This window comes from Mastacembelus armatus, chromosome 14 (assembly GCF_900324485.2).
Source record: "Mastacembelus armatus chromosome 14, fMasArm1.2, whole genome shotgun sequence".
Classification (NCBI taxonomy): domain Eukaryota; kingdom Metazoa; phylum Chordata; class Actinopteri; order Synbranchiformes; family Mastacembelidae; genus Mastacembelus; species Mastacembelus armatus.
In genome coordinates this window covers 1,152,566-1,164,756 of record NC_046646.1, presented here as the reverse complement: position 1 = coordinate 1,164,756, position 12,191 = coordinate 1,152,566, and the positions used below count along the sequence as shown (strand labels likewise).

Here is a 12,191-nt window from a genome sequence, read left to right as displayed (position 1 = left end):
TTTTAACATTCAACATTCACTGTGTTTTCTTTTGCAGAGTTGGTGCATTTGTTGAGTGTGTCCTTGTCTTCTTTCTCTTTCATCAGGCATGAGTTTGACTCGGAGCAGATCCCTGACCTCACCAAAGATGTTTACATCCAGGACATCCACTGTGTTGGCTCACTGTGTAAGCTCTACTTCAGAGAGCTGCCCAACCCACTGCTCACCTACCAGCTCTACGAGAAATTCTCTGTAAGCAAATCCCTGGCTTAATATTGTCATACACCAACGTGTCTCTGATGTGTGCATACAAGTCTGCTAACTATTATATTATCTGGCTTTTTTTAGGGCAGAAGGACACTAATTGGGTGTGACTGGTCTTTTAGGAATTCTTTACATTTATCTTAGCTATGATTCCCTGGCACTTCTAAAATAATAGCATTGTACTTGACACACCCTGTCATTACAAATACAGCAAACCACTCTGTGTGACTTGGAATAAAATCCTCCAAGCACAACAGAGCTGTCTCTGAAGGTGAAGTAAACGTTTTCTTGTTGTTATGGCAGCTGGTGGGGTGGGACTGACTACAGACTAATGTCCTCTACTTGTTCTGTGTAGCAGTGTGAACATGGGATGACAAGTAAAAGAGCTTGAAGTTGATACACTGATACGTACCACTATTTATCTCCCTCTGCCTATCTCACCATCTTTTGATTTGTTTTGACTCCGAAGGAGGCTGTATCAGCAGCAACGGATGAAGAACGACTCATCAAAATCCATGATGTCATCCAGCAGCTTCCTCCACCACATTACAGGTCAGTGTGGAGGCATACTGCCCCCCTTTGGTAGTCCTGTGAACTGCTGCCGTCTGGTTGTCTCATAAAATCAAGGGTTTTCTGTAGTGCCACTCTGCATATAATGGAATCATTTAACAGATCCCAGCCGACCTTTACATTGATGATGAACTGATTTTCTTGTCTCTTGTGAAAGCATATAAATGCAAATTTCCAAGTGATTTTCCATGGGGATGTGATCACAAAGTAAAATATTGATGCTCTGACGGCACTTTGACATGGCTATTAGTCTGTACATCACTAGCGGAAGCCAGTTAAATCTGAATAAAAGAATATTTGATTCCTAGGACCTTGGAGTTTCTGATGAGACACCTTTCACGCCTGGCAGCATTCAGCTGCATAACCAACATGCACAGCAAGAACCTAGCCATCGTCTGGGCTCCCAACCTGCTAAGGTGAGATAGTGTTTTGCTCTATAAAATATTCTTTGTATAGTTTTATAGTTCTTTTTAGGTTATTTAAGTTATTTCTTAATTTAAGTGTCTACAGTACATCTCAAGATAATACATCTCTGGATGTTTGATTGGTTTCTCAGGCTTGAATCAGTGATCATTAGGGATGCACCGGAATGAGATTTCTTGGCCGAAGCCAAATAATAATGAAACACTTGGCCGTAGGCCGAATACCGAACATGGTTTTTTGTGTTTCTGTCAAGTTTTCACCATTGCATAAATTAAATAATCAAAATGTGTTTTTCAGTATTTTGTCTTGCTTTTTCAAAGAAAAAAATCTATTACAAAACCACAATTTAAAAATGTTTAACACAGAACATTTTATTTAAGATTCCAGCAGACATTATACCAACAAAACAGAATATAACTTAAAATAAATCAATCAGTAAAACTAAAATATTTTTTATGTGGTCATCTTTGAGCCCCCCTTCTTGCATTGCCTATATTTGGCCTATAACTGCTGAAAGAGTGTAACATACACTGAACTCCTGCAACAAAAAAGTGCACTGAAAAGAATGCAAAAAGTGGATGAACCCACAACAAATGAATAATCATCCTAGACATAAGCCAACTTAGCCTACTTCTTAAGGAAAAGTAGCTTCTCCGCTTTCTCACATGAACGTCGGTTCCTCTTGACATGAGATGCGGCACTAACTAAAAAGTCGGCCACAGGTGGAGTGGGTGTCCTGGGATTGGGAGAAGGAACTTTGCTTCGTCTTTCTCATACTCTGCATGCCGTTCAGGATGTCTTGATTTTAAATTATAAAATAAACTTAGTGATGTTCGTTTTTGCAGATAAACCCCCTCTAGATAATTCAGCAGAACACTGTCTGCAAATGGCCAATTTTGTGTCTTTCTCGGATACTTTAAAACTCTCTCACTCTCTATGCTGGCTGGCTGCTATTTGACCGCGTCATCAAAAATGTCAGTGTTCGGTAAAAATTGTTCAGTCTTTTCACTTGCTCAGCCGAACACTGAAAGTAATTTTTTTCAGCCGAAGAATTTCGGTTCCCAAACCTTCGGTGCATCACTAGTGATAATGGACAAAGTACACACAGACACAACATCAAAGGCTGGAAACACATGTTCAAGTAATTTTACACAAATTATGTAACATTAAATCTTAACATTCAAATATAATCTGTTCTTAAAATTGCTGATTTTTTTTGAGCTGATTCTGTTATTAAATCAAAAATCAAAAGTTCTTCCCTTTTCACTTTTACTTTTCCATGCTTGTCTCAGGTCAAAACAGATTGAATCTGCATGCTTCAGTGGTACAGCAGCCTTCATGGAAGTCAGAATCCAGTCGGTGGTGGTGGAATTCATCCTCAACCATGTGGATGTTCTCTTTAGCACTAAACTCAGCTCACTAATACGAGAGGGAGCAGGTACTTTCAGACATCAGTAGGGCTGCAACAAATAATCCATAAAATGGATAAAAAAATTATTAATAAAATTGTTGGCAACAAATACATATTGCTTGACTGCACTTGCACAATGATTAGTTAAGAGCTGCTTGCAGAGACACACAGTGAAATGGTGAGCAGTTGCGGAGACTAAAATGGCAGAAGTGAAGACCGAACGTCAAATTTTCAATAATTAAACAATTCTTGGACTGTTATGTGTGTTATGTTTCTATACATATTAACTCCCAAGAATGTGATGAGAATCACGACCAGAGTTGTCGTTTTAACACATGTGGAAAACATAATCAACCAATTCATCAATTATTAAAATAGTTGTTTGTTGCAGCCCTAGACATCAGATATATAAGCACAAATGGTCATTCCACTGCTGACAGGCCCTTCTATGTTACCATTTCTCACTACATCACCAGGTCACAACTCGTTGTCACGGCCCAAGTCCCTGCTGGTTTCATCACCTTCCACTAAACTTCTGAGTCTAGAGGAGGCCCAAGCCAGGACTCAGGCTCAAATCAACTCTCCAGTCACTGAAGACAGCAAATACATCGAGGTGGGCGAAGGTCCAGCTGCCCTGCAGGGCAAGTTCCATACAGTCATCGAGTTTCCCACAGAGAGGTTTGTCAACTCCTATTCCTTATATATCATGTGAGGATGGAGCAGTGTCACAAGATGAATTAATATAAAATGTAAATTTCAACAGACATTTGCAAAGGAGATTGTATGTACAGTTGCAAAAAACTATGACTTCTAGTAAACTTTTAGTTAGTTGGACTTAATTAATGCTGGAATGTGTCTCCCTCTACTGGGTCCTGGTAGGACTGCAGGCAGACCCATTTTCCAGTTTCAGAAATTGGCAGATGACCTAGAAAATGAAGATAATCTGACTTAACACATTACACAGAATTTTCAGAAGCTGTTCAACTGATTATCTTGGACTTTTCATTCATATTTCTACATAAATTAGTCACTAACAGTTTTCTGCTTGCTTGTTTAAACAGAAAGAGGGCTCCTATTAAATCCAAGAAGTCTCCTGTGGGTAGTTGGCGATCTTTCTTTAATTTGGGCAAGTCTTCCTCCATGTCCAAGCGTAAGCTGCACCGCAATCCCAGTGAGCCTAATGAACTAAAAGCTATGGCTCTTGCCGGTCAGTCCTTCCTTCTTAAGTGAATCGTGAAAAGTGAAGACAGTCTAATTACAGCTGCTGAATACTGATGCCTGGTGCCTGTTAATCATCATGTTTCAGGTGGCAGAGGAGACACAGCAACATTAAGATCAGCCAAAAGTGAAGAATCACTGAGTTCCCTGCACAATGTTGAAGGTAGTATTTGTTTCTCCAATCCATGTTCTCTCTGTATGCAGAGTTTAATTAGTCTATGCTGTCCGTAGCATGTTGCTCATCCTCCAGTGTCGGAGGTCTGTGGACAAGGGTAGGCATGTTACAACAACCCTATAACAGTGTAGGCAAGAGCCAGGTATACAACACACTTCCATCCATTCATCCATCATCTATACCCCCTTATTCCTAACCAGGGTCACAGAGATCTGCTGGAGTCTACCCCAGCTCTCTTTGGGCGAAAGGCAGGAGTACACCCTGGACAGGTCACCAGTCCATCACAGGGCCACATAGAGACAAACAACCTCACACACTCATACTCACTCCTATGGGCTACAACATACTTTGACACCTTTTATCTTTTAAAGTGACATATTTCTGATTATATTCTCTTCTTCTTCAGGAGAGTCCAAGGTGTACCGCCCTCGGAGGCCGCGTTCCAGTAGCGATGCTCTGTCAGCTTCCTTTAATGGTGAGCTGCTGGACAGCCGGCAACACTGCAACTCCTATGACAACCTGAATGTCACAGAGGACAGTGATGGAGATGATGGACCCATCTGTGTGCCTGCTCTCATCTCACCTCCCCGCTCAGCGGGTGAAGATATGGACCTCAGCCCACCAGACATTGGTATGGCTTCATTGGACTTTGACCCTATGTCTTTCCAGTGCAGTCTCCCAGACAGCTGCTACGCCTTCCCCTCAGATGATTCTCCAGCTGGGGCCGAGGGCTCTACATTAAAGAAGAGTCCTGGCAGTGTCTGTGGCAAGACCTCTGGCTCTGACCTCATCTCTCCCTCCTTCCTGGGCAGCTTGGCCTCCCCATTGTTGTCCACAGACTTCAACCTGGTTTGTGGAGAAAATGCAGAAAGCAAGAAACTGACCACTTCCTATTCTTACACTGATAAACCCACACAGGCAGTGTCACCTATTAAATGTGGAAAGGCTACTAGTTTGACACCTTTTACCACTTCAGAGCTTTTCTCTTTTGAGACGCCTGATAAGAATACAGCTGGACAGGCTGTCTCTCCCCAACCACTGTCTTCTCCTTCAATACCCAAGGAAACGCCTCCCCTGATCTGCAGTGGGCTGCTGAGGGCAGCTGAGCCATCTCTAAGTGAAGCATTCCACATGGAGCAGCAGTCGAAGCGGGCAACTGTTGACAGTGCGGACAGTCAAGAGCTGAAGGGAGAGCACAGTGTACAGCAAGCACCATCTGTCAGCAGCCAAGAGAACCGAGGTCAGAAGCAGAGACTTGCCCTTTATTACGTGTAGTTTTTGGCATGGGTTTGTTATATTTACATATGTTATATTTAAATCAGGTCATAAATGATGTATTGACTACACAAATGTCATGGGTTTAACTTACCAGGTTTGCTTGAATTTAATCTTTAAGAAATATCATTCCTGAGCATCACACTTAACTTATCCTATCTTTTCCACCCTTGAAGCACCTCAAAATCTACCAGTTTGTTCTATCTACCAGTTATTTATTTCACCTACTGCTCTTTGGCTTAATCATTCTTCATCCATAGATCCCTGTGTTTTTGTGTCCCTGTTAGGAGTCATGGGTGTGGACTCTTCACAGGACCTCACCCCTCGCTCCCTCAGCTCTACTGCTCCTATTGCTGCCCCTCCACCTCCTCCCCCTCCTAAAAATGCTGCCCGCATGTTGGCCCTGGCCCTTGCTGAGTCTGCGCAGCAGGTCTCCAGTGCTGTGCAGTGCCAGTCTCAGTCCCAGGCCTTTGATCCCCCAACTCCAGTGTCCCCTCTGCAGTCATGGGAGACCTCTAACTTCAAGGACTTGCCATATCCATTGGTCCCACCTTTCCAAACTTCATCCAAGGAGGGATCTGGACGAACAAGTTCCCCACTAACAAATAGCACTGTACCAGTCAACACAGCCTCATCTAATCCTTCCACTTCCAGTCATCCATTCAAACAGGAGTCGCTAGAGTTAAACAATTCTATTACCAAGACATCAGAGAGTAATAAGTCGTCTACGAGTCCACCTGGAACACAGCCAGACACAGACTCTGCTCCCCCAGGCACTCCTCATTACAAGTGTGCCCCAATCTCCAGTTCAGCCAGCCCAGCTCTTTCAAGCAGGAGAAGTCCAGAAAGGAAGCAGCCTGTTGCAGGACGGGGCACAGTCCATACCAGCTCATCCAGTACAACTCCAGCCACCACCCCCAGTGGCAGCTGTAAAGAGACTGCAGTCTTACCACAGCTTATTCCAGAGGTAAGGTCCTGTTATTGTCACTAACAGGACTGATACATATAAATCATCAAGGGTCATCATAATGCAATATTGCACTAAACATGATCCAAAATAACAGGTATGGAGTGTTATGTGAATGAAAATTCGTAATTTCTGGCACACATGCATATTCACTTTCTTGCTGGAAGCTACATGAGACCACCACTCTCATGTCTGTTTAATGTAATATGAAGCCACAGAAAAAAGATTGTTAGCTTAGCTTACAAAAAAAAAAAATACTATCTGTGTCAATACATTCTCTATAGTATACATCCTATCCTGAGAGAGAGAGAGAGAGATGTTTTATTCCTCTACAGACGTCAAAGCTTTTTAATTCAGTATTTTCTTGTATTTTAAAGCTGGTAGGAAAAACAGACAAACTTAAAACATTAAACAACAGATATTAAGATTATATGGCATGTTGATGTTGTGAGGTAACTGCTCAGTATTCAGCTCCTGATTTGTATATAGGGTTAGGTGTTTATAACTTCTTGTCCCACTGCAGCAACCCTGAGCATGTTTCTAAATTATCAGCATAAAGTAAAGACCTGTTTTGATGTGTTTTTCTCAGATTAAACCAGTGGGCAAAGAACCTACCAGAGTACTTCCAAAACCACCAGAACAGCCACCTCCAACAGCTCAGAAACCAAAAAAGCAGGCTGTCTCACTGCCCCAACATCAAACTCATATTCAGCCTCATCTTCCAACACAGCCTCAACCTCAGACTCAGCCTCATTCACAGCCTCAGTCTCACATGCAGACACAAGTCCAACCCCAACCTCATACACTCTCAAAGGCGAGTGCAAGGGTGGCCCCCACCTCAGTTGAACCTGCGGAGAAGCCTTGGGAGGCCATCAAGCCTGTACAGCCCTGTACAGAATCTGCAAAACATCATGACTCCTATGGGCCCAAACCTCCAGCACCCCCTGTGCGCACCATTGACAGCAAACTGGCCACTGCAGCACTCAGCCAGAACGAAGCTTCCTATAATATCCTAGGTGAGGGCTCTGCACCAGCTCATCTGGAGGATGCTCTGCCCCACCATCCTCTCTCTCCTCGTAAATCTTCAGTGCACCCACCAACCTACGTATACCATGCTAAAGGAGATCCAGTTTTAATTGAACGTCCAGGAGCTGCATACTACCACCAGAGGGCTGTTCCTTTGGGTCCACAGTCTATGTCACATCACTACCGACCAGACAGCATCCCCCCACACCTCTCTTATGTGTCCAAGTCTGAGCCGCAGATACCTTACAGTGCTCGGGTAGACAACAGATACAGTACATTAGGCCCCAGGTCCTACCACCACTCCATAAAATCCAGAGGAAACCCTCGAAGTATATACATGTCTCCAGGTCAAGGGCATCAGGGTTATAGCCATGATAGAACCCATGGCTATCCCACTATCCGCAGAGTACACTCACTCCACATTCCTTCCACTATTCGCTCAGTGCCAATCCAAAGGACTGAGGTTCCTCCAGATGATGATATGTTCTTCTACCACCGTCCTGTGTATCAGTGCAAAGCTTACCAGCAGCCCCCACAGCAGTCCTCACAAGCTGACTACCATGTCACACAGCTGCAGCCTTACTTTGAGAATGGACGAGTTCAGTATCGCTATAGTCCGTACTCTGGTTCAAGCCCTTTGGAGGCATCTTACTATGACATCGACCCTTATGGCACCATCCGAGTCCGACACTTCCACTCTTATGGCAGTCAAGATGCAGGAGCCATTGCTAGCCGGCCTGGAGGAAAGGCGACTGGGTATCACTACATTGCTCGCCATATTCTCCCACCTGGGAAGGAGCACCGCTTTGTGAGCAGGGACATGCCTCCCAGCCTTGGGACCAATGAAGCAGCTGCTTACCTTGCTTGGGACCCAGAGGAATCAGAAAGGCTCCGCACACACTCCATCCGCAGGGAGAGCAGGGCCAGACAGAAGATTAAAGGTCCTGTCCTCTCTCAGTATGACAATGTTGGCTTATTCGCAGCAGATATATCAGGCTATGAAACCCTACACCTGCGCAGTAAATCTGACCCAGGCAAAGCTGTGCTGGTTGCAGCTGAGTGCAAGGATGGGCGCTGCCTTCCCAGACACTTGGTGTCAGACCCCGATGTCCTAATGTACATGGAGACTGACAAGCATGTCCAGGGTGGTGCAATGTGTGACAAGTCAGATGGACTTATCAAGCCAAATAGTTGCAAAAAGTCTTCACAATCTCTTTCTGCTACTCTGAGCCATAATCTCTCCCATCAGCAGGAGAGCAGCCGACATGATGCCAAATATGAGCCTGGAGACGACAAGCTGGGTGGAGACGGCAACAGGTCTAAACACTGGCAGCAGGAGTATCCCAACAAGAGGAACTTCCAGCCACGGTATGAGAGTCCTGATTCTGATCACCACCAGAGCAAAGTGAAAACATCCTGTGGCTACCACAGTACAGAGGACCAGCCATCAGCTCCGAGGGAACAGCTCTCCCACTCCAAACAAGAGCGATCACACAGCATCCGAGAACAGCAGCACTACAACCGAGGCAAACCTGAGCTGGACAGAGACTATTCATATCAGAAACAGAGCACTAAAACAGTGCAGTCCCACTATGATAACTTAGATGATTACCACCCAATACCTCAGCCTCAGGCCCCTGTTCAAAAACGTGGAGGCTCCAGCTCCCATCCCACCACAGGATTCACAGTGAGCCACAGCAGCAGAGCATACTCCACAGCACTGGGCCAGGGAGCCTTTATCCAGACTGACCTTGCCATGCCGAGGCCGGAGACAGAGATACGTACAGAATAAAGCATTTAGGGGGTGGGGGACATGTAATGTGTTGAAGAAAGTCTCTATTGAGCTACAGTTGAGCAGCCTCTGCAGGACAGTGGACTGTAATATCATCAATATTTTTGCTCCTCTGTATTTTTAATGAATTGTAAAGAAAATTGTAAGACTTTTTATAGAAAGTCCTGAATGTACCTGAAATCATTGTCCAAGAGGTCATATAGTTGTGATTGATTGAGACAGTATGTATAATATGAAAGACATAAGGTACTTTCAACAGGATCCACAAAGATGTAAAATATATACCATATATATAAATATATATGTGTGTGATTAGAATCACTAGTAAAAAGGGATTTTTTGTTGTATTTTGGTTTTGGAGGTTTTTTTTTTTTGTTTGTTTGTTTTTTTATTAGGTGTGGAGCTGGGTATGAGCATCAACTGGGATTAAAGTTTGCATTTTAGAAATGCATGCACTCTCTCTTACAGAACAGTTCTGTGTACTTCACTATCCATTGTGTTCTCTGTGGATGTTACAGCACAAGTTAGTGAAGGAGGATATTTGTAGGTCATCATACCCTCCCTCTGTTAATATGTACACAAATAGGTGATATAGTCTGTCCCTGTTTACCTTGAAGAATCCAAGTGAGTGTGAGGTTTGATAAGGAGCTGCAATGGGTTAGTTTCATTTTATATAGTCATTATTAATGTCTTATTTCCTCTAGGACCGTGCCATTTTCTGTAGCGTTTCTGTAAACACGTTTCAGTGACTAATGGAACGTTTAGTACTTGTCTGTTCTTCAGTGGAAGAGGGACCAAAATAACTTGGCACAGTTGTCACACATAAGATAAAAAGAGGATGATAAATGAATGCCTGGTGTAGCTTTCAGGTGTGTAAGAGATTATTTTTATTCATTTTTACACTTATTGTACTTTGAACTGGACTAAGTAAACAAGGCTGATAACAATAACAGGCAATGTGTTACTGACCTTGTTGCCACTGTTTTGTGGAGTGAACACTTGGTGACAAGCCTTAATTTTTTTTTCTCCAGAATTTGTTTACTGTCATTGTCATACAAGCTTATTGCTATGCTGCACAAAGATTGTAATACTCGAATTTAAGGTAAACTTTAATGATTCTTGATGGTTCAGTTAAAACTGTGAGGGAGGGAACGTTTTTGTTTATTTTTAAATATCTTCGGCCATTTTTTCAGGTTGGAAATCAATGTATAGTACATTCACAGAGTATTATACTACATGCCCTTTTAGTTCACCCTAACAAATGGATTGCAGTATGTTTCAAATATGTCTAAATCCAGGTTGTACTCTGTAACTGTTTGAATAATATATCGCTTGCAGGTTTTGCTCCTCTTGCCTTATGTAGAGCCTCTACCTTTTCAAATGGGGTGTTAAAGTAAGGCACTGTGTACTTGAATGTGAAAATGCTCATATCTCAAACTAGAGGTATCTAAAGTTAGATCTGAAATAAATAAAATGGTTCAGGAATATATACAGTCAATGTTGTTAAATATGTGCATGCTGTTTCTAATACACCTCAGCTTAATTTAGTGTGGCACAGGACTCTAAATCACAAAGGAGGTTAAGAAGTCATTTATTTTTCATGAGTCCCAGATATTTTACAGTTTATCCTAAATATTTACCTGTGGCAGTAGGGTAACATGAAGAAAAATGCTCAGTGTGTTAATTGAGATCCTTCCTCTTCTGAGACAGCACATGTTTAAAATCAGTGGAAAGGTATGCCAGCACATCTGTAACTAAAATTATAGACAATGAGCTCAAACAGCCTATATGAACCATTTCAAAGAGCAAAACCTCTCCTCAAAAGCCCTGCAGAAAGCTGCTCTTGCTGCGTATTTACCACCTGAAATAGGTTAAAAAATTGGATGCAGAAAAATGTTCATATCCAACCCAAATGGTCATTTACTGCTGCAGAACATCTCATTCATGCTTTCATCACACCCAGCCTTGATATTATCTGTGGCACCACTTCCAAAGTCATCAATAGACTTCAGTGTGTGCAAAGGTCTGTTGCCCACTTGCTTAGCTGTCATGAACTCTACTGGCTCCCAGCCTATAAAATCCCCCTCACTACCTACAAGGCCCTCAATACCTTAACTCCTGCCTACTTTAGTGATACCATCTGAAACTCATCTGTTTTAACTTCCTTTCCTTGCCAAACACCCAACATACTCATCCCATTTTTAAAAAAGAAATAGGAGGGACAAAGTTGCTGGTAAGAAGAGCATCTGCAGGTATGGATGAAAAGAGGTGATACAGCATTAATTCTTGGAGATCAGTTACTGTATTTCATTTGGACAGCCCTAAATGTTGCTCCTGTTTGAACAGACATCCGCCCTGCTGAGGGGTCTTTGAATTCACCCGGACAGTGAATTCCTGCCTGCACCAGGGTTGCTGGCTGCGGACCACCCGGACCAAAATGTAGAAGAAAATATTTCTGTAAGGATCAATGAATGGTTGGGTTTATCTACATGCAAACTGATGGAATTCTCTTTTAAAACAATAAACAGTTCATGATATTTGAGGATGTGTTTCACTGACATTGTGTTGTGTCAGTAACAGATCACTTATGCAGGTTCAAAGAAATACAAGTGAAACCAAATCAATGAAATTAAAACTGTTTATGCTCCATGTGACACAGTGTAATGACATGCATAAAAATCAAAATGTCATGCACCAAAACATCTACAACCTCATACGTTTGATGATAGGACTAAACACTATATTACATATATTTTCTAAAGGTCATTAAAGTGTTTACAGTATATGTGCTTTAATAACACACATTAACTAGAATATGTATACCATTATTAAAAATCCATTACAATAACATAACCTTTAATCGTGGGGTTGAAATACAGGACTGAATTCATGTGTCAACTGAATATGCTTCCTTTGTTGCTGTTTCATACTGTGGTCAATAATGTGATCAGGGAGGTCAATCTCCAGTCAACAACCCTCAAACCTAGGAGTAATGTTTACAAATAAGAATGAAAATGTTTGTTTCCTAGAGAACCTTCAATTTTGTCATTAGTTTGTAACACTAGTTATTTGTTTTTCTTTTTGACACTTT

The 12,191-nt window shown here is 42.5% G+C and overlaps 1 protein-coding gene across 6 annotated transcripts in view; it reads left to right on the top strand.

The window, feature by feature from the left end:
* arhgap32b (Rho GTPase activating protein 32b) overlaps positions 1–10,598 on the top strand; it is a 118,700-nt gene extending 108,102 nt beyond the window's left edge. For all 6 annotated transcript variants that reach the window (XM_026328042.2, XM_026328041.2, XM_026328040.2 and 3 more), the window contains 10 exons: positions 87–231; positions 713–795; positions 1,122–1,229; positions 2,529–2,674; positions 3,124–3,325; positions 3,709–3,854; positions 3,954–4,028; positions 4,447–5,280; positions 5,603–6,282; positions 6,872–10,598. In XM_026328042.2, the coding sequence (XP_026183827.1) occupies positions 87–231; positions 713–795; positions 1,122–1,229; positions 2,529–2,674; positions 3,124–3,325; positions 3,709–3,854; positions 3,954–4,028; positions 4,447–5,280; positions 5,603–6,282; positions 6,872–9,100 (4,648 nt within the window). In that variant the 3' untranslated portion in view covers positions 9,101–10,598. The remainder of the gene's footprint in view (positions 1–86; positions 232–712; positions 796–1,121; positions 1,230–2,528; positions 2,675–3,123; positions 3,326–3,708; positions 3,855–3,953; positions 4,029–4,446; positions 5,281–5,602; positions 6,283–6,871) is intronic.
* Positions 10,599–12,191: the final 1,593 nt, after the last annotated feature.